The sequence below is a fragment of the Cololabis saira genome, chromosome 4 (genome assembly GCF_033807715.1).
Source record: "Cololabis saira isolate AMF1-May2022 chromosome 4, fColSai1.1, whole genome shotgun sequence".
NCBI lineage: Eukaryota > Metazoa > Chordata > Actinopteri > Beloniformes > Belonidae > Cololabis > Cololabis saira.
In genome coordinates this window covers 15,501,441-15,525,920 of record NC_084590.1, presented here as the reverse complement: position 1 = coordinate 15,525,920, position 24,480 = coordinate 15,501,441, and the positions used below count along the sequence as shown (strand labels likewise).

General features: G+C 40.7%; 1 protein-coding gene across 3 annotated transcripts in view; it reads right to left on the bottom strand.

Annotated features, from left to right (window-relative positions):
- Positions 1–24,480, bottom strand: part of lsamp (limbic system associated membrane protein) — a 723,096-nt gene that overhangs the window by 10,730 nt on the left and 687,886 nt on the right. For 2 of the 3 annotated variants that reach the window (XM_061718950.1, XM_061718948.1), the window contains 2 exons: positions 9,193–9,324; positions 7,053–7,173 (listed from right to left, as the gene is read on the bottom strand). In XM_061718950.1, the coding sequence (XP_061574934.1) occupies positions 7,053–7,173; positions 9,193–9,324 (253 nt within the window). The remainder of the gene's footprint in view (positions 1–7,052; positions 7,174–9,192; positions 9,325–24,480) is intronic. The other variant, XM_061718949.1, reaches the window with a different exon arrangement.

The following is a 24,480-nucleotide window of genomic DNA, read 5'->3' as shown; positions in this document are numbered from 1 at the left end:
TTAAGACTGGATAATTGGTAATCTGAATTTGAGCGGGGGAGCGAGGCATTAGTGCTGACACATGCTTGGCTGGCAGAAAGCATTAACATAAAAAGAGAGACTCACATCATAGCACAGCATAATTTGGCTCACAGGGGAGCGGGGGAACTTTATAAAGTGCTGAAGTCCTTTGCTCAGGGACACCTTGGGGAGAGCAGCAGTGTTTGTGTTTGTGTGCGAAAGCCAGAAAGAGAGCACCGAGATAGGCCGAGTGCACCGGCAGTCCTCACTTAATCTAAAAGCAAAAAACCCCTCCGATGATAAGACCGGCGGCTGATACAGTCAGTACTGGAGTTGAGGGGGGATGAGGGGGGATGGCATCCCCCCCTGAAATAAAAACGGTCAAAATCATCCCCCCTGTAAAACTGCCATCCCCCTTTCCATCCCTTATGTCATTTCATCAATGAATGTGGTTTTAGTCCTATTTCAACATTTAGAGTCATCACCAGAAAAATAACACCAGAAAAATGTGACAATTTTCACCTATTTCAAGTAAATTTTCACTTGAAATAAGTTGAAATAAGATTTATCTTCTTATTACAAGCAAAAAAAATCTTGTTCCACTCGCAGATTTTTTCTACTTATTTCAAGTGAAAATCTACTTGAAACAGGTGATGAGTCTTGTTTTAAGTGTAATGAGATTTTTTTTACTAAAATGAGACATTTTAACTAGAAATAGGACAAATATTCTTATTTTGAGTTTTGCAGTGATCCATTTTACTTATCCTGTGAAGGACAGAGTCATATTGATAAGTTCAGAGAACTGTTTTTTATTGTTGTGTTTTGATGTATTTGATGTAAGCCCAGTGGATATTTAAAGCTTACAGAAGGCTGCATTTAACTGCTGCTATGTCATTCCTGCAGTATTTCTGCAGGTGTTTTGGTCAGTGCTATTATTTGTAATATATTATATTATTTGTAATCAGCACAAATTATCTGTCCCCATATGATAAAATCCACCACCCCCCCTGATTTTTTTTTACAACTCGAGTACTGGATACAGTCTCCAGCGAGTCTCCGTGAGAAGTGAACGCAGTTTCAGAAAGACCTTCCTGCCCACAGAGCGCGGCAAAGGAGCCCCAGCAATCACACGGCGGTGTTGGAAGTGGAGAGCAAACGGCTATTTTCACAAGAGATTATGGAAACACAGCGGCGAGGGAGGCGAGAGACCCAGGGAGAAACAGGTCAAATGAGATTCAGAAGTCTTGCTTGTTTTCAGAGGGGAAGTTTGGAGCTGGCTCTAATGAGCAGGAACCGGAGTCTGTGGCCCCGAATGCGCCTCCGCCGTATTTGCATTTATTGAGCTCCGTGTTTGTGGTTCGGGCTCTAACTTTTAATGTGCTGGCACACACAGATCTGCGCCCTCAAACTTTCCCTCACTTTTAATTTCAAATTTTTTCCCCCACAAACAACCTAGCGTCTCTGTCTGCCAGCTTCTTCATTTGGCATAATAGGCTGGAACGGATCACTGGGAAAGTTGGCAGGGACCGTGCTTATGTTTTTAACTGTTTTCATCATAACTGGATGTGTTTTCGCAGCAGGAAGAGGGCAGCAGAGCTCTCCTCAATATCCTCCAGCAACCGTCTACAGGCACACGGAGCCACGGCCTTAGATTAGACCCAAGATTGAAATGATTTGACCCTCCAATTTAGAAGAGGCCGCGCTGGACTGCAGTGTCAGTGCAGATGGAAGACAATAGGAAATCATCAGGTGGACAGAGGTGACGCGGCGGCGTGTGCGGCCATCAGAAGTAGGTTATCACGAGCAGGGAAAGTGACGGGTCTGTTATGATTCAAAGCTGATGATAAATGTAATCAGATATAAAGTCCTGCTGAGACTTGTAGCCCAGAGATGATTGAATACGGCCTGGCGCGTTGACAGTAGCGTATCACCTGACAAGCAGAGGACGAATCTGTCTGTCACATTAGCCAACAGCTCTATCTGGACATTGCCGTCTAAGAAACATAAATCAGTGGATTGCAATGTGCCGGTGATAAATCCGTGAGTAAATCATCCTTTTTTTTTTCAATTAGGATTAACATTGCAGTTTTATTTGCCAACACTTGCACAAGCGGTACTGTTTGGTTTACTGGTGGACTACAATCCCATCGTGTACAGCCTGTGGATGAAGAACCTGCGGTGAAAGTCTTCACATTAAAGCAGTTATCGGTAAACAGCCTGCTGGCTGCCGCTTTAAGATCGCACTGAGCCCGTTTGAGATGAATTGCACGTCTTTGCGCTGTGGACTCTTCAGATCCTCGCAAAGGCAGAGCTGCTGTATTTTAGAGCATGAGTAGCATTTTTATCACCTGAAGAGGTCCACAACCTCGTGTGAGACGGACAGAGAGTGGATAGGAAACAGAAAAAGGAAAGTTAATCCCCTCTGCTCAGAGCTCTGTACTCCCGTATGTGTTCACAAGGAGGAGGAGAGCCACTCGTCTGAGCGCTGGAGTGCTTACTAGTCCGGGGTGGCTTGTTGAAGCGTGTGAGAGTAGAGCTTTTCAGAGTCGCTAGTAATGTGGAGCAAATATGTGTCTTTCAATCATGTTTCAAGAGAGATGCATGGTGTTATGTTTGGATACTACACTTGAGAGGACTTGATCTACGTTCAAACGAACTGGTGAAGTTTACCACAGTGAGAAGACAAAGTTGACACAGTTTCCTGAGGTATTTATACGATGTGTGTGACCTGCTTTGGTAAAAATACAACAGAACAGAATTCAACCATGTCTTCACTCCTCTGTTTATAGCAGCAAGCGGAAAATAGGCCCCTGGGACTCTGAAGATGAGCCTAAAACCAAAGAACTAATATCAATACTCATATACAGTATAGTAACTGTTGAATGCCAATGGCAATAACATGAAGACCTGATCTACAGCAACTGATTATTTCACTCACTCTCCCACGGAAAAAGACAAGTCCAAGGTTGCAAATAATAAGCAGAACTGGCTTATGTGCTGGCCACTTTCACGGTCCAGCGGATGGAGCATGATGCAAAGCTCGGTGGAGATAAAGTTAAGGAAGCTGGATAACTCTGCTCTGATGCAGGTTTGTGATGTCACAAATGTCCCACTGAATACTGAAAGAGAAATGTTTTACCAAAGCAACCCAAAATAAACTGAGAATACTGTGTTATAGGGCTGGGCGATATGGACCAAAAGTCATATCTCAATATTTTCTAGCTGAATGGCGATACTTGATATATATCAATGTTTTTTCTGTGCCATATTTGGGGTTTCCCCAAAAGCATTATAGCATCTCTGTTAGCTTCATTTTTTTCTGAGGCAAACCCTTAAAAAAACAGTCAGTTTTAATACAAAGCCACGTGCCAAATGTCACACAGGTTCCTTTATTAACAGAGGTCTGCACAATATCAAAATGTATAAAACAAATGACATAAAAATAAACTGCCTGCATATATAGAATAAAAATGCTTCTTGAATAAAACAAATATCCCTTTCCTGCATAACAATTAAATTCAAATACACTGTACAATTAATACAATGTAGACAGTAACAGGCAGACTTTTCCACTGAGGTTGACAGTTGTGCAAATAACAAAACATTTGTGCAAATCTCAAATAAAACATTCAAGTCAATTTGTCACAAAATAAGCTATATCAAAATCATAAAAAAAAAAGTAAAAAAAAAAGAAAAAACGATATTGTCTCGTACCATATCGAGTTTTAAAATATATCGATATATATTAAAATATCGATATATCGCCCAGCCCTACTGTGTTATATGGAGTTATTGAGCTGTTAGTCACTTCCAACTGCCAAATAAATGCTCCCAAGCACAGGAAGAGGAATATTTTTCCCTTATATAGCCCCTTTAATTATAATCATATTTAGAGGAGTGGTTAGTGTCAGTTTGACGAGTGAGGTTTCAGGGTGTGCGAGTGAGGGTAAACTAATTGCCCTGGTCATCATGGGAGCATGACTTAGGTAAAGAGGACTCCGTGAGCTTTGCTTCTGAGGAGATGAGGGCGTAAAGTTAACCAGCCAGCCATGCACAAAGGATTTTTATGGTGCATTAATATTGTCACGCAGGGCACCCAGGACCAGTTCCAGACGGGTTCTACAAAGAACGGGTCTGCTTTTCTGCTGACCGAAGAGCACCGGAGAGCCAGGACCTGACATCGCTTGCTAATTCACAAATGCGCAAGCAGGAAAAGAGGAGCATGAAACGTAAATACCTCAAAGAAAACCCTGAAATGGGAACTTCTGTAATTTGTGGACTATTTTTCCCAGCAGCGGTAGCAGCAATTTCAATAATCTGTTAAAGACTGAAGATGTTTTTGTCCATCTTCTTTGAAGTAAAGATCCTCTTTTTTGAGTCTTGCAGGACGAGATGCGCGAGAGAGAACTAGTAGAGTTATGCGAAGGAGAAGAAAAACACTGACCCACCACAGCGGTTCCTTTATTTTGCTTTTCTTTCGTGAAAAAATGCAATGGAAACGCAACTAATGGACGATGATCTTGTTCGGAGTCCGGAATAGACTTCATGCAAGTTTCTGCCATCAACATCGTTCATGGTTCATGTTTCATGAACCATGAACGCGAGTCTTTTTATAGTCACATGTTTGCTGTAAAGTAGAGGTATTTTTGATTGCATGATTAAATCAGGAAGAACATATCCAGAATTTCTTCTGAATTCACCAAGGTTGTCTAAATATGGCGGTTGCATAGATTTGTTGGTTACAGTCATCACGGCCCTGCTGGACTTGGTTCTTGCATCTGGCCCAGCAAGGTTTGGGGGCCAGCGCAGCAACTGTTTCCTTGGCACAGAGTCTGTGCTTTCCTCACAGCCGGGGATCGTAAAGCAAAGAACTGGTGCTAAGTCCGACACGAGTACCGAACTAGCACTGGAACCACTTTGGTAGAAAAGGCCTAAAGAGAGAGAGAGAGAGCAATAACACTGTCCACTCACTCAGAGGGAGAGCAGTGCCATGAAAAGGCACCAAGACAGAATCCTCCAGAGGGCAAAACAACACAGATAGCTGGACTTTGGAAACAACAGATAATGCAAAAATATTCCAACGACCATAAATCTTTCGTTTTAAGCCTTGGGATGACAGGCCTATTACTTTAGGTACCAAATCTCTGATAACGCCTGTGACACGACTCCAATTTCTCCCCACAATCTAAATCAAACCTTTACCGCCGTAGCCCGGGCACGGGAGAAATTACATATCATAGATTTACTTTCTTCTTATCAGGAGCCTTTTTTCTCCTTAGATGCCTCTGGATTCCCACCACGCTGACGCAGGTGGCAAGTTCACCGCAGACGGGGAAATCGCTTGGTTCATGGACAGAAATGGAGAGTTACCTTCAGCTTTGAATGCCATTACATTCAAATGTTTTTCACATCCATGCACAGCACTTCAGCTGATATCTTTGTAATGAACACCTGTGTCCGTGTCACACGTTTTCACAGAAGACAGTGTGTGGGAGGATTGAGCTCCATTTCAGTGGGATTACTTGTGGTACTTTTTGTACCGAATGTAAAGTAATTGCAGGCGGCAAGACGGCTGATCTCGACTCTCCATCTTCTACCTGTTAAAAGAATGCAGGAGAATCCGCTGCTTTGCCACTGTAATGTTCAGTTAACAGCAGAATAACAGCCCAGCGAGCTACTAAATGGGTGATTAGTCATTTTCAAAGTACAATGATGATGCCATCTAATGTGACAGCAGGACCACTGCAAGGCTAGGTTTGGCAAAAGCCATCAAAAAGATTCATTATCACCTCAGGGTAAAGTGACACAGAAGGATGCCCAGCGCACAGAAAAGAGGTGATGAAGCTTCTGCCACATTTGGGAACGGAGGAGAAATCAGACCTGGGCAAAGTGAGTGGAAAGCTACTGACGGAGCCTTTTCTGAACCATCTCGCCTACTGGTTTGCCGTTTCTCCACTAGTAACCTTTTGTTACGGATAAGTCTGAAATGCACACCACCACGGTGTGTTTGACCCTTGAAAACGAAAACATTTCAATTTGTTACAGACACCGTCTTCTGGGTGATAACATATTCTCCCCTTTTTCGCCAAACCCACATCCTGTGACCTTTGCTGGGAGATTAAAGAGCAGACGGGTCTAACTGGCATGGTGATGAAACATGGCACTGGCATCAACTGGTACGCAGCGTATTCCTGCGATCTGCAGCCCGAGGGTTGTGGATGCCGTGATGTGGACGGAGATCATTTTCTACACAGAATTGAAATACTAATGAAGGCATGGACTGGTGGTCACTAGAAGTTTAAGAACTTTAAACTACGGATACAGCACGGGCCTGCCCTTCATCTATAGAACAGTTAAAAAAGAAAAACATTATTCACAGCGTTCAAGCCTTCACAACACAGATGCAAATCTCATTATTTTGTCCAATTATTTTACTTATAAAGGCAACAACATTAATCAAGTTTGCTCCTTGCCTCGAGGGAAGAGCAATTTTTCAAGAATGCATCACACTCATTCCATCTGCAGCTCTTAGTTGTAATAAATTATTGATCGGCACATACAGTATTTGCAATGATCAAGACACACTTGTTGTGATACATGCACCATAAAAGTGTTTAAAATTGTTACGAGCTTTAACTCTCTCGCTCTCTCTCTCTCCTTTGTAATTATAGGGACTAATGGCTTGTATTCAATGTAACTGGTTATTCAATGATGATTGGAAGCAGTTCATGTTATGGTTTCAACTACATCCATATTTTAACTCTGTTTTAGGCTCTAATTTGGATTCTAAGGCTAAATATATAAAAGTAAAGGAAATATAATACACAGTGGCACTTTGATCTTGAATCAAAATGATGGATTCCACTTTATCGCTGAATGTTTCAGGGTTAATTTGTCTTGTACCAAAGTTTCCCCCGACCCTTTGTCTTTGCACACTCAGGAACTTGAGTGTAACTTAGAGCAGGCGTTTACTGGGGATGTGCAGCTCTGCGCTGGTATGACACAGGTAATGTGGGGAAATGATCACGTAAAACAGGTGAGTCAGGTTTTACCTTTTTTCGTCTCTGTACCATTCAAACTCTGGTGTGGGAACGGCAACGGCCTCACACTGCAGCGTCCCCGGGCGGCCCACGGGAGTCTCCGAGCTCTTGGTGCTCTTTATTGTTGGAGGGTCTGCAGAGTCACAAAACTGCTGTCAGTCGCATCTTTACGCCAATGATACATGCAGCTTTCCAGTATTTGGATTGTTGGATGTAACATTCAACGTCGTCTTGCTGAAAACACAGTTAGAGTTCTTGGATTTTTCTCCCGTGTTCATTTGTAAAGAGTGAGGCAGGTATGAGTAGCATTGCTGATATCAGTGTGTGACAGAGAGTCTGCATGTATTTTATTTTATTTTTTAACATGTTTCTTTATTGGGTAATCCTTGTAAATTATATTACACAATAAACATTTCTTTTAAAGGGTTCGACAGAATACCCCGTTTTATATTTTACCCTACACACTCAAAAAAATAAAAAAATAAATAAAATAACTAAGTAAAAAAAATAAAAAATAAAAAATAAAATAAATAAGGACACAAAACTTAACATAACAAACACCCCAAACACACACACACTGCAAAATACGTAATTATAAACAGGTCCCAAAGTAAGTACCGATTACCAATCAAACTCTGACTGAAGACAATAATAATAGGAAAAAATAAAGTAATAAACTAAAATACAGGACACGCAGAACAGCAGCAACAAAAAAAGTAAAAAAAAATAAATAAATAAAAAAAAAAATAAACTGACATAAGAGGAACCCTAAAAAAAATGAGACATGGTTAGCAAGTAGCATGTATTTTCCACTTAGGACAAATTGTGAATTGAAACTGTAAGATTTAGTTTCAGCCTATCCAGAATAGAACTAATCAGCAAGTACAAAACAGATTATTATGGGCTTGGCATGGAAATGTATCAGTCCAAAATGAGCAAGTATAATAGCATTTCTTAAACTCATGAGCATAATAACCTACAGAAACATCCCAGTAGCTGGAAACATGTCCTAAGTGGATACCTGCCCACTTGACCTCTGGCTGCGAATCACTTTCTGGCATTTGGACCTTGCTTAAGTACAGTTTGGGCAAACAGCCATCTATGATTTGCTCAGATCAAAGTGAATTTTATAATTCATCAAACAGAAGGTTGGGAGGTCTCCTGAACTCCCCGAACATTTTGCTGCTGTAAGATACGGACCTCCAGAAATATAGTAGGTAATGACCTTAATTTGTAACTTCTAAGTAGGGCTGGGCGATATGGACCAAAAGTCATATCTCGATATTTTCTAGCTAAATGGCGATACTCGATATATATCTCGATATTTTTTCTGTGCCATAATTGGGGTTTCCCCCAAAGCATTATAGCATAGCATCTCTGTTAGCATCTCTGTTAGCATCTCTGTCAGCTTCATTTTTTTCTGAGGCAAACCCTTAAAAAAACAGTCAGTTTTAATACAAAGCCTCGTGCCAAATGTCACACAGGTACTTTTATTAACAGAGGTCTGCACAATATCAAAATGTATAAAACAAATGAAATAAAAATAAACTGCCTGCATATATAGAATAAAAATGCTTCTTGAATAAAATAAAACAAATATCCCTTTCCTGCATAACAATTAAATTAAAATACACTGTGCAATTAATACAATGTAGACAGTACCAGGCAGACTTTTCCACTGAGGTTGACAGTTGTGCAAATAACAAAACATTTGTGCAAATCTCAAATAAAACATTCAAGTCAATTTGTCACAAAATAAGCTATATCAAAATCGTAAAAAAAAAGAAAAACATTTTTTTTTTTTTTTTTTTAATAATCGATATAAACGATATAGTCTCGTACCATATCGCGTTCGAAAATATATCGATATATATTAAAATCTCGATATATCGCCCAGCCCTACTTCTAAGTTTCATTTTAAATGATGCTGAGGCCTGTGATATTCAGTATGAAACTGAGAGCGACCTGTTTCATCTCAAGAAGACTAGAGATCTCCATGACTCTGAAGATGTCTTCACTCCGTACCGGACTACCAGGCCCTGTTATCTCCTGGGTGAAACATCTGGTAAAACGTCTGACATCTAATGCCCTGGTAATACTGACCAGCGTTTCTCTCAGAATAAAGCACACGCTGCAGTCTGTTGGTACTTACAATTGACGACCACGTTGACATACTTGACATCAGGCGTTGCGACGTCGTTACTGGCCTTGCATTCGTAGCGACCCGCCTGGTTTCGCATGATGCCTATAATGTCCAGGTACTCTTCTCCATCTAGTGGCTCTGCTGCAGACAAACACAAAAGCGGTTAGTTATGGGGAAGGAATGAAGAGACAGAGTTCAAACTGCTGAATAAAAAGCACATGTTGACCTTTTAAGGTAAAAAAAAAAGAAAAAAAAAGTAATGCATACATCAGAAGCCGAGGGAAGGTGACAGTTTTCTTGGAAATGTGTAGTTTGTATGATGTGTTATGTGTGTGTGTGCGGCACACTTGGATAACGGTGCACACCTTATCACAATCACAGTGTCACACTACTTGTAAGTGCAGAGAGGCACTAAGAAACAAACAGAGAGGTTTCGTCCCCCCACACACACCTCAGCAGTCGCTGGAGGTAAGTGAGGCTGCTGCGCTTGAGTGATTGTTGCTTTCTGACAGTTTTTGTAATGTACAAACTTGCAATTTTCGTGCAACCATGCTCATTTTCCCCAAACAGTAATAATCTAAATTCAATCAGGTTGCGCTGAAAAACACAGACTGAATGACTGCATTTGACACGCACTGGCATGCAGGTGAAAAACGAGTTGTTCTGTCTGAAAGCTTACACCGAACCAATGAACGACATCAGCAAATGTCTTACAGAACACAAGAGACTGACAGACAATATCTGATTAATGATATTTCATGAGCATTCCTGCTAATTACACATATGAAAAAACAGTAACTCAGTTATAATGACCCGCTGAGTCTGATCAGAGACCTGCGGGAGGGTCAGAATGAGACAATGAAAAGCATGAAAATATGTGCAGGTGAGAAAGGAAGCCCTAAATGGGCTTATTCAAAGTTCTCACCAAGAAAATACATTGTATTGAAATAATAGCAAGAACAAAAAACAAAAAACAAAAAAAACAGCGTTCCAAAAAGATGGATATAAACAGACAATTTCTCGGTGTGCACGTGCAGAAGTGAGTCCACATTAAGTGGAAGCACTTGTAGACGCTTGATCAATAAGGCTGGTCTTCAATCTCTGTAAAACTATTAATAGACAGTGAAGATTTTGCGATAAGTATATGAGAGTTCCAGAGTGAGGCACCTCTGTCTTTGATGGAGAACTGACTGCTATTGGTACGACTGAATGAAGAATGGAGATCCTCAAATTGTCTGGTATTATAGTTATGAATTTGTGAATTGGTCTTAAAAAAATCTTTGAAAGTACTTGGAAGCATATTTGCAAGATAAGTGCATTTGTAAATGAAAGCACATGATTGGAGTATGTTAATATCATAGATGGATAATACATTTAATTTTTTAAACAAAGGGGCAGATGGGGCCAAATAGGAGGCAGAAGTAGCTATTCTTACAAACTTCTTTTGAGTAATGAGTAATTTGTGTAGATTTGATGAATATGTACTTGCCCAAACAATGTTGCCATAAATGAGATAAGGATAAATTAAACTGTAATACAGAGTAACGAGACAAGCCTGATGGACCAAACCTCTGATTCTTCTGATGATACCAAGGGATCTAGAGATTTTGTTAGTTACAGAATGTATATGCTCTTTCCAGGACAAATTCTCATCCACAAAGACACCTAGAAATTTGGTGACAATGACACCCTCATTGATGCATCGATTTGTTAACGGCACCTTACTATCTTCATGCTTGATAATTAATTTATTGCTACACATGTAACAATATAAGCAATTATTAGACTTAAAAATGGTAAACGCTCTGCAGATGTTGGCAAAGGCATTGCTAAAGGCAGTTCCACCTGATGTAAAATGACATTTTTTGAGAAATGCAGGGACTTAATAAGTGATCATCTCTTCATCAGCAGCATGCCAGCAGAGTGGATCTCAAGCTATTTCTCACAATTATCTGTGTGAATGAGGGAGGGAGCCTCCGAGGAGCCCACAAAAGTAATAGCTGCTACAGTGCAACCTGCTCTGATATGCCCCTTAATCTAAGAAAATAAGTAACGATGGAATCTCGGCGGTGGAAATAAACTGCGGAGAGGTGCTCTCTGGAGTGTGGCGGAGAATATAACAACAGTTGATGTCAGTGATTCATGTTTGGAGTGACAGGCTGCAGGCTCCAAAACAGCAGGTGCCCAGGTATCCTTGGGGACTCTTAAGACAGCGATAAGAGACTTTTAAGAGACTCTTGTTTTGATGTTTGGCAGTTTTATGGCATCAAATTTACAATAGCCCCAAACATGACTGAATTCAAACTACAGTCCTTCAGATTTCTCTTAAACAGGGTCTTATATCAGATTTTGAAAAAGGAAAAATAGAAAAACTGAGCTAAATTACCAGTCAACTATCTGACAGAGACTGGGGTCAGCTGGTACAATATTATTTGATGTTAATTGACAGATCAGTGATTGAAGTCTAGATTCAGCTCTGCCCGAACGAGCTGCCATACTAATGCAATCTGGGTGGTGTGATTGAAAATCCCTTCCATGAAAATTCTGTTCAAGCTCAATCTCTTCTTCAGCACTTCAGTCTGGTGCTGGAGAGGACCAGGTGACCGCCGAGATCAAAGAAAGGAAATAGAGGAGAGAGGAGGGAGGAGAATATAAATGAGAGATGAGAAGAAGGCTATCGAGTGGCTCCAAAAGTGCAACAATTAACTCCCTGTTGTCCGGATCGCTGTATGCTGGACGCATTCTGTCACTCTTGAGGATGGAATAGAAAGCGATATGTTGTAGGAAGAGGGAATCAATTATAATACAACATTTCATTCATTTTTGTCTATGTCCACAACAGAATACAGCTTCCAGAGCAAAAAAAGTCTGCTTTATGTTATCTACTTAATGAAGTGCATGCAAGGAAGATAGATCGGTTAATCTTGTCTGAAAGTGAAGTGTGTGTGCTCTGTGGAGAGGGGTAATGTCTTTGTGTCGACTATGAAGCCTACATGCATGAATTGGGGTAAAAACAGATTACCTAGATGGTTTTCAGGGAGAACAGAGTGGTTGATTCCTGGCAAACACTGTCAGTAACAGTACATTATGTGATGACTTTCTTATTCTAATGTATAGATATATGAGTAGGGGGTGGGTTGTGGATGGAGGGAGGTGTCAGAAAGAACAACAGGCACTGACGAGCAACAACTAAACATTTAGCGGCCACTCAAATGAGGAAGGCTGAATGCCTACAATATCTCTGCTAACATGCTAATCTTACTAAGGCCACGTTTACACGTAGCCGGGTATTTACAAAAACGGATATTTTCCCCTCTCCGTTTTCAAAAATATCCTCGTTTACATGCATGAAAACGCTGTTAACGTCATGCCAGCCAATCAGAATCCTGAATCCTGGAAAAAACATCAACAAATGACACGTGTAACTTCCAGTTAAGGCTGATTTATGGTTCCGCGTTACACCAACGCAGAGCCTGCGGCGTAGGGTACGCGGCGACGCACACCGTACGGCGCGCATCGCCGCGTACCCTACGCCGTAGGCTCTGCCTCGATTTAACGCAGGACCATAATTCAGGCTTTACTTCCAAGACGGAACGAGAGTCTGAGAGAATTTAAAACAGGTAAAATAAAAGAAAATATTGACGGTGGCCAAACAAATTGTAAACACAGGTCGCACTCATGACGCTGCTGGTGACGTTTCTGTCGCATAATGTGACGTAAATCTCCGTTTTCCTCCGTTTTCTCTGTTTAGACGCAAACGTGAAAACTGAGTTTTTAGAAATGATCGATTTTGGGGGCTTTGACCTCCGTTTTCGTGTAAACGAACGGCCAAAACGCATGAAAACGCCTCCGTTTTTGCCCCGTGTAAACGGGGCCTAAATTTAATGTTAATTATCTTGCTGCAGTTTCGTGTGCTAGCAGACTCAGGCCCCGTTTACACGTAGCCGGGTATTTACAAAAACGGAGGCGTTTTCATGCGTTTTGGCCGTTCGTTTACACGGAAACGGCGGTCAAAGTCACCAAAAACGATCATTTCTGAAAACTCCGGCCAAAGTGGAGATTTTCAAAAACTCCGTTTTCCCGTTTGCGTCTAAACGGAGGAAAACGGAGGAAAACGGAGATTTAAGCTTCAGAACGTCACATTATGCACCAGAAACTCACCAGCGTCATGTGTGCGACCTGTGTTTACAATTAGTTTGGCCACCGTCAATATTTTCTTGTATTTTACCTGTTTAATATTCTAAAGTCACACTTAAAAGTAACTCCCCCCCCCCGTCCAGCCTCCTGCTCATTCAAGCCTGTGAGCGCGTCAGCCAGCAGCATGAAGCCTGAATTATGGTTCCGCGTTAAATCGACGGCGTAGGGTACGCGGCGACGCGCAAATTACGTGCGCGTCGCCGCGTACCCTACGCCGTAGGCTCTGCGTTAATGTAACGCGGAACCATAAATCAGCCTTAACTGGAAGTTACACACGTGTCATTTGTTGATGTTTTTCCAGGATTCTGATTGGCTTGCATGGCGTTAAGAGCGTTTTCATGCAGGTCCGTGTAAACGAGGATTTTTTTGAAAACGTAGAGGGGAAAATATCCGTTTTTGTAAATACCCGGCTACGTGTAAACGTGGCCTCACATAGCCTAATTAGCATGTAAATGCTACATACAGTTTATGCAAATAGGAATCTGATAATAGCTCAAAAGCATTTAATCTACCTGTCGGTGGCTGTATGAGAAGTCACTAGCCGTGTTTCCATTACCCCTAAATTTGTGCAAAACCCAAATGTCACAAAAGAAAACCTGTAATGCAAACGCCTCCAATTAAAAAACTTCTAAATGTCATAAAAAAGCTCTTTATACTTTCACAAGATGGTTTTTCAGCTGTGTCACTAATCCAGTTTATCGCAAAAGGGTAATGTGCTTTTGCACATCTCTGGCAGCAATGGATGTAGCGTTCCCTGTCAATCTTAGGTAGTCTAGTTTCCAGCTTTTTCTTTGGCCTTGTTAATATGAAGCTACTCTACTTACACTACTTAATCTGTATGCATTACATAAGGGGTTGGCCTCTGAACACCCAAAACTGTTACTCTATCGGTCCAGCAATGAGCATAGTGTTCTCCACGTCTTCTCCACACTTTAACCCCATGATCTAACAACCGTAGGCAGAATCTGGACTCATCGCTGAACACAACGTCCCTCCACATGTTCAGGTTCCAGTGCACGTGTTGCAGACACCAGCACAAACAGGCCTGATGGTGAGGGGCCGTCATGGCAGGCCTCCTGGCCGCCCTATGAGACTAAAGATTGGCTGCATGAAGTCTGTTCTGGATCGTCTGGGCAGAGAGCCGGCGGCGATATCGCCCTGCAAACCTTGATCTGTAGAAGAGAGCTTACTAAGTGCTGACAGGGGGAGTAAACTGTCTTTGTGGGGTACCATAAGCTCAAAACAAGAGTCAATAGCAACAGCAAAAAAAGGGGTTCGGCATTGGAAGAGAAGCTCTGGCAAATGTTTCATTGGCACAAGCCTCACACTCAGCTCTGCTGCTCATCCCACAAATGAATGTTCCTTACAAATGTGGCGCCACTGTTACAACAAAGAAATAATATACCAAACACAAATGTCCTTACTGTTTGCACTTCTCTAACAGCAGGTCACACTTCCATTCTTTGGCAGTGCTTTTCTTTTCTCTTTTTATCCGTATCTGTTTAACACAGTTCTGTGGTAGAGGTGTTTCTCTCAAAACATTCTCTTGTTTACTCGGATTTGGGAGCATTTTAATGTCAGTTGCCTGGAGCAACTCTGACAATACTATTCTTAGTGAGGAACACAGAGGCAACACGTGGCAAAAGCCATTATCTATTTTCTACTTTAACTGGAGTAGAAACTTGCAGATAAAGCATCCTCCTGTCGTAAATATATGCTTTACTCTAATCTCTTCTAGTTTTACATTGCGGGAGGCAGCTATCACTTTACAAGATAGATGTTGTGGCATGATGTTAATTGTTTTCAAATTTAATTTCAGAGAATGTAAATGCAGCTTTTGATTGAACCCATTTCCAGATTAGCAGAGTAAATGGTAAACCAAGCCTGCTTAACTCCAAAACTGAATTATCCCGTCTGAGATAGAAAGCTTTGTTTCTGTTCTTGCTGAAAAGTAATGCCTCTGATGTAAGACGTTGAGTGCAACCATTTAAAGTCAGACATTAAAAAAAGAAAATCACAGTACTGTAAATGGAAATCGTATTATAGCTGAGCATTACAGGAAACATCTTTGAATGATTAGGTTTTTACGGAAAGCACCACTAAAGGCCCCTACATCTGAGAAGAGATGACCTAAATGAAGCACTTTAGCAAGCTTTCCTCCCTACCTTTTAACATTTCAAAGCATTTGTAAAATTGCTTGAAAACTACATAAAAGTCTAAAGTTTTTAACACTTCCACATACACATTAAGCAGACGGGCTTACGCTACGATACTCGTGTATGTGCATGTCACAGCACACAATTTATTGTTTTCACGTATAAGAAATTCAAAATTGATCTTCACACTAGCATCTGCAGTCATGTGCAAAAGGTAATACATAATACATTTTGGTACTGAAAGTTGCCTGTGAAAACCAGATTATTGTAGAGGCAAACATGCGGCCATCTGCCCATTAACTAAAGCTTGGTCAAAATTGGGTCACAAAACAGGATGATGATGCAAGGGACACAAATCTACCAAAAAACATGTGAATATTAGAAAAATACAGGTTTAGAATGGCGTGGTAACATTGCAACCCATCTGAGACGCTGTGAAAGGACTTTAAGAAACCTGCGCGTAACCAAATGCTTAAAAACCTCAACAAATTGAAGGAAAAGTGAAAAGATGAATGCACCAAAATAATGCAAGAGCCTGGTTAAGTCATGAAGGAAGTGACAACAGCAAGTAAATGTTGCTAAAAAGCGATCTATTGAACCCCGGGGGTACTCAATATTGGCTTAAGAAAGGTCTTAAAGGTATTAACTTTTGCACGATTGTGGTTTCTTCTTGAATGTGATGCTAAAGTATCACATTTGCCATTTTCTTATTCCTTTTTTGGTCCAATGCTGCCTTTTCTGGAAAGGCAATGCTCACAATAGCCTTTTCAACACATATCACTGTTAAAAAAGCCTTGCAGCTTTTGTGAAATGCAGCAGCAGGCTTCTGAAATGGAGCAACTTGGAAAAAGTAAACTTCTACAAAATGCCTTCTGGATACTAATTTGCATTGTTAATTTTACATTTGTGTGTTTGTGTGAACAAGTACGTTTTTCAATTCACCTCAAGCAGTTTGTGATGGGCAGAAGAAGGATTGAAGCACCAAGAAGAGTTATTTAAAGGGGACCTATTATGAAAAACATGTTTTTTCTTGCTTTAACGTATATAAAGTGGTCTCCCCTCAGCCTGGCAACTCAGAGAAGGAGGAAAGCAACCAAATTCTGCAGTGTCTGTACAGCCGCCCGGATGAGCCGTCCAGTCTGATGTGGCTTCTACGAGTCGTTCAGATTCTGCTCCCTTTCGTTACGTAACCAAAATGCAATTTGTGAAACCACGCCCACAACTAACTCTGGCCGGCCGGAGCTTCCGCCATTTTTTCATAGCGGTGTATCGCATCATTCAGGCAGCCAATCAGCACAGAGTCTCATCATCATAATAGCCTCCCCGCCCACTCACAATCCCTCATAGAGAATGAGGTTAGAGACTGGGAAGATAAAGACATGGCTCAGAGGCTGAATTTCTAATTTATTTAGCAAAAACAATCAAAAGCTTGTTTTTAAAACATTGGAGGCCTGTTTAAAATAGGTATTAGATGCCCTAATAGGTTCCCTTTAAAGGTGCGGGTATGCTTCTGCGTCACACACACGCAGAGCACACGGCGCACCCGTGACGCCGTCACGCACTGTTCAGACTTCTCCGTCTCTCCATTTGGTCGCGGTGCAGTACCCCCCGCGGCCACTAGTTAGCGATCTTTTTCTGAATGGTTTATCCGACTTTTTCCGGTCACAGTAAATCAAAGAAATAAGGACAACTATTGTGCAAAAAACAAAAACAAAAAAAATCACATATAAACGAAGAAAAAAGCCCTGGAAGTTCACTACTGATTCAAACCGGAAACCGGAAATGCTTCGCTTTCAAACGAACCAATCACAGCCCTCTCGGTCTGCGTGTGGACGGCATCTCCTCGACGCGTAGTTACAATTTTCGGGAGGTGCACGTCACTGACGGCGCATGTGACGGCGTGTCCTCTGCGTGTACAAAAACCACACGCCGTAGACACGGCGTCGTTTTGACGCAGAAGCATAATTCAGCCTTAAGACCAAATATGTTCAGAGGCTCCTCCCCCCTCTGAGAGGGGACCAGATAGGAGAGGGAAGGGGAAGACTGAAAGGTGAGGTAGGTTGATTTTGCTCCCCTTGTATAACTTCATGCATAATTCATCAGCATCGCTTTAAAAATGCTGTGTGTTAAGCAGCTAATTAGAGAAAAGAACCTTAGAGTCAAGTAGCATAAAAGAGCCTGGAATATTTATTTTCTCTCATATGTATGCTGCGTGAAAGTGTGTGTTCTGGTGTCTGTGAATGTGCAAATAAACTTTCTCCTGGACTCTAAACACTTCTCTGCCTTGAGTTGTCACATGGACGGTTTATTTAGCTGTGCATATGATGACAGAAAGGATTTCATCTGCTCTCTTCCTTTTTAATTAAATTAATTAATTCATTATTATTTTTATGTTTTATCGAATGATTATATTTGCCTTCTTCTGATGTTATATAGCTAAAACGGACTTGGAATTGCCTTGTGTATGAATTGTGCTCTACAAATAAACCTGCCTTGCCTTGCCTTGATTAGTGTGCTTTTGAACATATTTGCATTGAGTAACAGGGGTTGTCTTTCTTGGCAGGTTGCTAAAACTAAACATCCTATATAATACATATTTTGCCAACAGGGCACAATCTTTAAAGTATTTCAGTTTGTTAGGTGTTAATCATGTCTAAAAAAGTTTCCCTGACAATATACATCTTACTAGTCTGTGGTAGGAAAAACCCCTTGCCAGCTGAACTATTTCACAACCTGAAAAAGTTTTTATAAAAACTGATGTTTAAAGGGAGACATTGTATAATTTCACAAAAATTATGAGCTAATTTTCAATTCAAATCTATTTTATTTATATAGCATCTATTATGATACAAATTTTTTTCTGCGCTCTCCTGAGACCCAGAACATGACCCCCGAGCAATTATTTTGAATTTGATGGCAACAAGTCTCAATATGTTGAGACGTGGTTAACAAAAGGCTGGGAAATGAAGTGGTACTAAAGAGAAGCCACTGGAGGAACATTTCAGGCCTAATTAGGTTAATTAGCAACAGCCCAGTGACATAATTGGGTATAAAGAGACCGTCTTAGAGATGCTGAAAAAGATACAGTATGCAGAGGTTCAACAATCTGTGAAAAAATGTCTACAAAGAGATAAATTATATTAAAAAAAATGTCCTCAGTATTAGATTGTGCAGACTTTATATATCTCATCATACCTGGGATCTCTGGATCTTCAGGTGACACTGCATTAAAAACAGTCATGAGTCTGTAATTGAAGTCATTGCATGGAATCAGGAACACTTCTGTAAGTCAGTGTAGGAACACACTTCATTGTGTCATACAAAGGTGCATAGCTCTGTCATGATGTGGGTTTGTTAACAATGCTTGGTTCTGTGTCTCTGATGGTATGGAGGTGCATTAGTGCCAAAAATGGGCAGCTTGCTCTAGAAAAAAAGAAAGATTCATGCTGAAAGGTAGATTGAGGTTTAAGAACATCTTTTTCAGGTAAGGACTTGCATCTTTCAGCAAAGACAAGTCTGGTTTCATAGTGGGAGCGTCCAGGAACAGAATCTACTTGAAACCCCATTCACCAACAGTAGGAATGTGTTGAAAGAGAACATATGAAAAAGCTGATCCAGCTGGATCAGCAGTCCTGGATTTGAACATAAATCTAAATATCTCTCTTATTTTTTCTTAATTTACATTAAGTTTTTTCTGAAGATGATACATTTACTCAGTGTAAATTGTGAACAAATATAGTTTAAGGAGGTTTGAAAGTCATTGCACTTTTTTTTTTTGGTTTTTCCATTCAACAGCTTTATTGGAATTGGGAGTGTAATGAAAACCTGACATGAGAGATTTAACAATGACACTTCTTTTGTTCATTTGCTTTGTTTTGCCACCTTCAATTCTAAATATCTATAATGTTTGACAAAACCACATCACGGCGCTGGCAGTGCAGAAATAACACAGGTGTTGGAGCCAGAAACAAGACAACTGTTTATTTACTGCTGCTTGAGCTGTAGAGAATGATATGCACAACGAAGCGGTTCGGCCGTCTGTTTTACGGAACATTCCTCTCTCTAACTTATGTTTTCCAATCTTTCATTTTCTCATATTTGTGTTGCCTTTTTAGCCAGTTTTGGGAGGGTTTCTCTCAAATTGGCCTCACATTGTAGTTTGCTGTAAACGCTGTGTAGCTGTTTGTCCTTTTCAACTGCGATGCTTGGAAAAAAAAAAAAGATGAATCGGTGATAAAACAGACTCAGGTTTGAGAAATGGAATTCCCATGAAGGTGAGCTGGGCTGTCTTCCTTCTCTTCTGCTAGGCTGATAAACAGATCCAGCTTATTGATGATGGAAGACCTTTCATTACAGTGTGGACAGATTAAATGGGTTTGTGTTTGTCATGGGAGACGAGGCTTTGTGTTAAACAGGGAGAGCAAGGTCAGGCAGTATCACCGTTTTCTGCTCTATCACACTTATTACCTGGGCCCTCCCCAGTCCTTTCACTCACTATCTCACACACACACACACACACACACACACACACACACTAGATAGCGTCTAGTGTTCACCCCCCCCACCTGATGTCAATGACTTAAGGATAAATGTGTAACAGTTTTGCTGCAATGCTGCTACTATGGGAATTAACTGACATTACAACCATTGGCACTTCCAAACATTTTCTCATATAGTAAACATTTTACTCTTCTGACCAGTGATATAGGCTATAATTTGAACTAAAAAAAGCAACAAAAAAAAAAGCAAAAAAAAAAAACTCAACAAAAACAAAATGATGATACCTTTCAAAATGCTTCTGTTTAGACGTTTTTGGTTGTTTCTTGTTAGCTCCAACAACATATTTCACTCTGATTTTCTTTAGACGTTATGAGAGTTTTCTTGAAAATACTAAATTCTTTTTGTACAATATTATGACTTTACTAATGAGATGTCCCAGGTGTACCCCTTCTTATAGAGAGAGCTGAGAGCTCTGACCCTGACACAGAATAAGTGGGTATAGATAATAGATGGAAATGGATTATGAGTTTTTTAGTGCTATATTATGACTTTACTCTCTGAAAGGATTAATTCAGTAAAAATGAAACTTACCACAGTTGCATTTTTGATAGAATCCCCTTTATACATTGTTTTCCAGGTTTCATAAAATCACATATCCTGGATTTTTATTTAAAAAAATAATACTACATTCAGCTATGCTCACTTCACTTCTTTCACTTCCTCTTCAGACTATCCTTCTATGAAAATTATTATTTTAGCTTTAATACAGTCACAGTCCAGAAGTTCATGAAGCCCACAAACCTTTACACCCTAAAAAATCTACAGGTACAGAATATTTACACCCTTGTTTTTAAACATATCCACTGAATTCATTGCTCTGTCTGGCAAACTCTCTCTGGAAACAAATTGATTTTTTTCTGTCTGGAAATAGACCTGTATTCAAGACTGTAGGTCTCAATAATTATAGACCCAAATCATAGTTGTGTATTCTTGCTAAGGTTTATGGATAACTGGTATACAAATAACTGAACCACAATTTGTTCGCTGATAATATCTTATCAGTCTATGAATCCAGCCTAAGAAAAGGACAAAGTATGACCACATCAGGCTTGAAATAATAAATGACATGTGTTTTTTCTGGTAGAAAGCAACACAGTTCAGCCCTTTTGACTGATCAGCCTCAGTTTTTTGTCAGAGTGAATCACATAACACTAAATAACTGGATTCACACAAAAAGAGGCATGGGTGTCTTAGGTGTCCGGTTGCCATTCATTTTTTATGAAAAGCACGCTGCAAGAGCCGTCAGAGGCCACAGAGGCATTGGAGGTGTCGGGAGCAGTGCGTTGGAGGCATCCAGAGCGGCAATTTGAAGTTGAAATATCTCAACTTTATGCAAATGAGGAGCGGCGACGTCGAGGCAGCGTCCAATCACAGACCGGGATTCCCGAAGCAAGAAGCCTCAATGCAGATTGTACGGTACTTTCATGAACACACAAACGTACAGTCATTCACATACGTGAGCATAGCTGTGCACTAACAAACTTATTTTATCAGGAATTAATATATTTCATCCAGCAAACTGACATTTTTGCTGATTTGACTGCTGTCATAACTGATGGTTGAGGGGCTGGATGGTCCGAAAGATTTTATTTGCTACATTGATCCAACGCAAAATAATTAAAAACCGTGCTTATTAATCACAAAACACAGTTTAAACATCATGACCAAATCCACTCCGACCCGGTGTGTCAGTGTTCACCGCAGACACTGCAGCTTCACCGGGAGGAACGGCTCGCCGATGGTTGCTGTTGATCCGTGGACCAAACTTGTTAAGGATCATCAAACTCACTCTTATCGCCACGGAAATAAAGCTGAAATATAAAGAAGGCTTCCCAAAGTGTGATCCATGGTGAAATATGAAACTGAAGATGTGCATGCTATATATAGATATGTGTAGCCTATGCACTTTGTTCCCTCCAGTTCTGCGGTGCAGCTTGAAAACTCCGCCCACTTCAGGTATCGACAGGCATCGACAGGCTTTGTCAAGCAGCGCGATGCAGGCGTCCTGAGCCTCCACAGGCGATTTTTGACGCTTTCAGTGTGAATCGAGCATAAGGCAAAGATGGAGTTGGTTTGGACTGTATGAACATGCTGTTGGATGGTTTGAATAGACGTTATCAGGCAGATTTTAGTGTGTTCAGGTAAGGGAGTTTACTAGGGACTGGTCTGGGTCCACGTTTGTTTATGTAATATACCGGCCACCTTGGCTAACAAGTGCCACATGCTGATGATGCTTTCATGTACTGAGCATTATGTTTGGGTTGGATGGTGTGCTTTGCCCTCTCATAGACTTTAACATTCACTTATATGGATTTGCAAAGCTATATGTGACTTTTTTCCAGTCTATCCAGACCTGCATCCTTTAAAAAAGCACCAGAAGATGTGATTCTTTTAACAGTATCTCAAATGGGAATTGAAATGGGAAAAATGTAAATATGCTACCTCCTACTCCTGGTATCAGCTCACTACATTTATCTAATCTTTAATATGTTTTAGGTGCAGCAACAGCTATCTGCAGAAGTTATTACTGGTCATGCCAAGCCTTGTTTATGGTGATACTTATAGAATAAAATCTCAAGTCCACCTGGTAAAATCAACAACAGTAGTCTAACGATCCTCTGCATATAGTTTACGATCTCCTGTGTTACGGAGACGTGACCCCTGCCAAGCAAGTTCACACACACAGAGAGGAACTGTCTCTCAGATTTAGCACTTAAGAATACACATCTGGTAAAGGAATAAAAAAGAAGGAATTGAAAGAATTCCTTTCAGACACTCCTGCAGGTCCAGCTACAGCAGGGGAGCAAAAAAGGAGAGGGAATCATAAATTAACAGCTACAGATTCGTGGCTCCATGAACACACTTGCACGCTCAGACGTACATACCGGCACACCCAAAGGAAATAGAAAAATGAGTTTACATTTCTTTGGAGATGTTAAGAAACTGTTTAACTGAGTATCAGGCTGCTGTCAAAAATTCCAAGACCCAGTTTATTTCCAACTTTGTGTCCGAAAATATCAGTCAGCATCATATCCTTTTTAATTCTTTGAACTATCTCTTGAACCCTTATGATTCCTCCTGCCTGACTCCTTCGGTTTTTTACTTTATACCCTTACCTTGCACGCCTGATCCTGCTATTTCACCTGTATCTCCTGCTGTCTTAGATCATTTTGACCCTGTGATAATCTCTCAGATTTCAGAAAGAGTGCAACACCTGAGGCCTTCTTACTGTCCAGGTGACTGAATCCCCCCCAGACTGTTGAAGGGCGTCTTTAGTGCTATAGGTCCCTGGGTAGTTAGCTTTGTTAACACCTTTCTTCTCACAAATTGTGTCCCAGCTGCTTTGAAACATGCTGTTGTGCAACATCTCCTTAAAAAGAACAACTTAGATCCTAATGTTCTCTCAAACTTTAGGCCAATCTCCAAGCTGCGTTTTCTTTCTAAAACCTTGGAAAAGGTGATTTATCTTCATATAAAAGCACCATCTAGAGCCATATGCCATTTTTGAGAAATTTCAGTATGGCTTTAAGTAATGTCACAGCGCTGAAACAGGTCTTCTCAGGGTGTGCAATGACTTACTTTTAACGGTTGATTCTGGAGCTTGCGATGTTCTTATTTTTCTTGATGTAACTGTTGCCTTCAACACAATGGATCATGACATCTTTTCCATTGGTCTAAGGGGCACTGCATTTGAATGATTTAAGTCCTACTTAATCGGCAGGAGTTTGTATGTCCAACTTTGACAGTTTTCTTCCACAGAAGCCTCACTTAAATATGGGATACCTCAAGGCTCAATTTTGGACCCTGTTTCATTTTCTCTCTACATGCTTCCATTGGGCTCCATTTTTGAAAAATATAATGTGACATTTCATTGCTATGCAGAGGACATCCAGATTTACTTTTCAAATCTGGTGGAGCCCAGTGTATAGAGAATTTGCAGAAGTGTCTGTGAGATGTCAAAAGATGGATGTTGAGGGGAAGGAAGGCGAGCTGAGAGGCGTTATCCACGAAACAAAACGTAACCTGTATGGACGTGTAGAATGACATTTTGTCCTTATCAGCAAGATTTATATGCCTTCAGACAGGTGTAGCTTTCAAAACGAGGATGGATGAACAAACTGGTTTGTCATCTTTTTGTCCAATTGTTCAAATAATGGAGCATCCTTTGTGGTTCCAGACATACACAGGTTCATGGTGTCCTCGGCTCCGAGGCTGAGTAGCTTGCGGATCTCCTCGTCTCCCCAGTTACTCATCTTGTAAATATAGATCCTACCTGTGACGTTCTGCTGCTGCTGTTACTTCCATTAGCTGTTTCCTTATTTTATAAAATAATAATAAATAAATAAAAACTTCCCTGTTGGGTTATACTGAGGTTACGTGATCA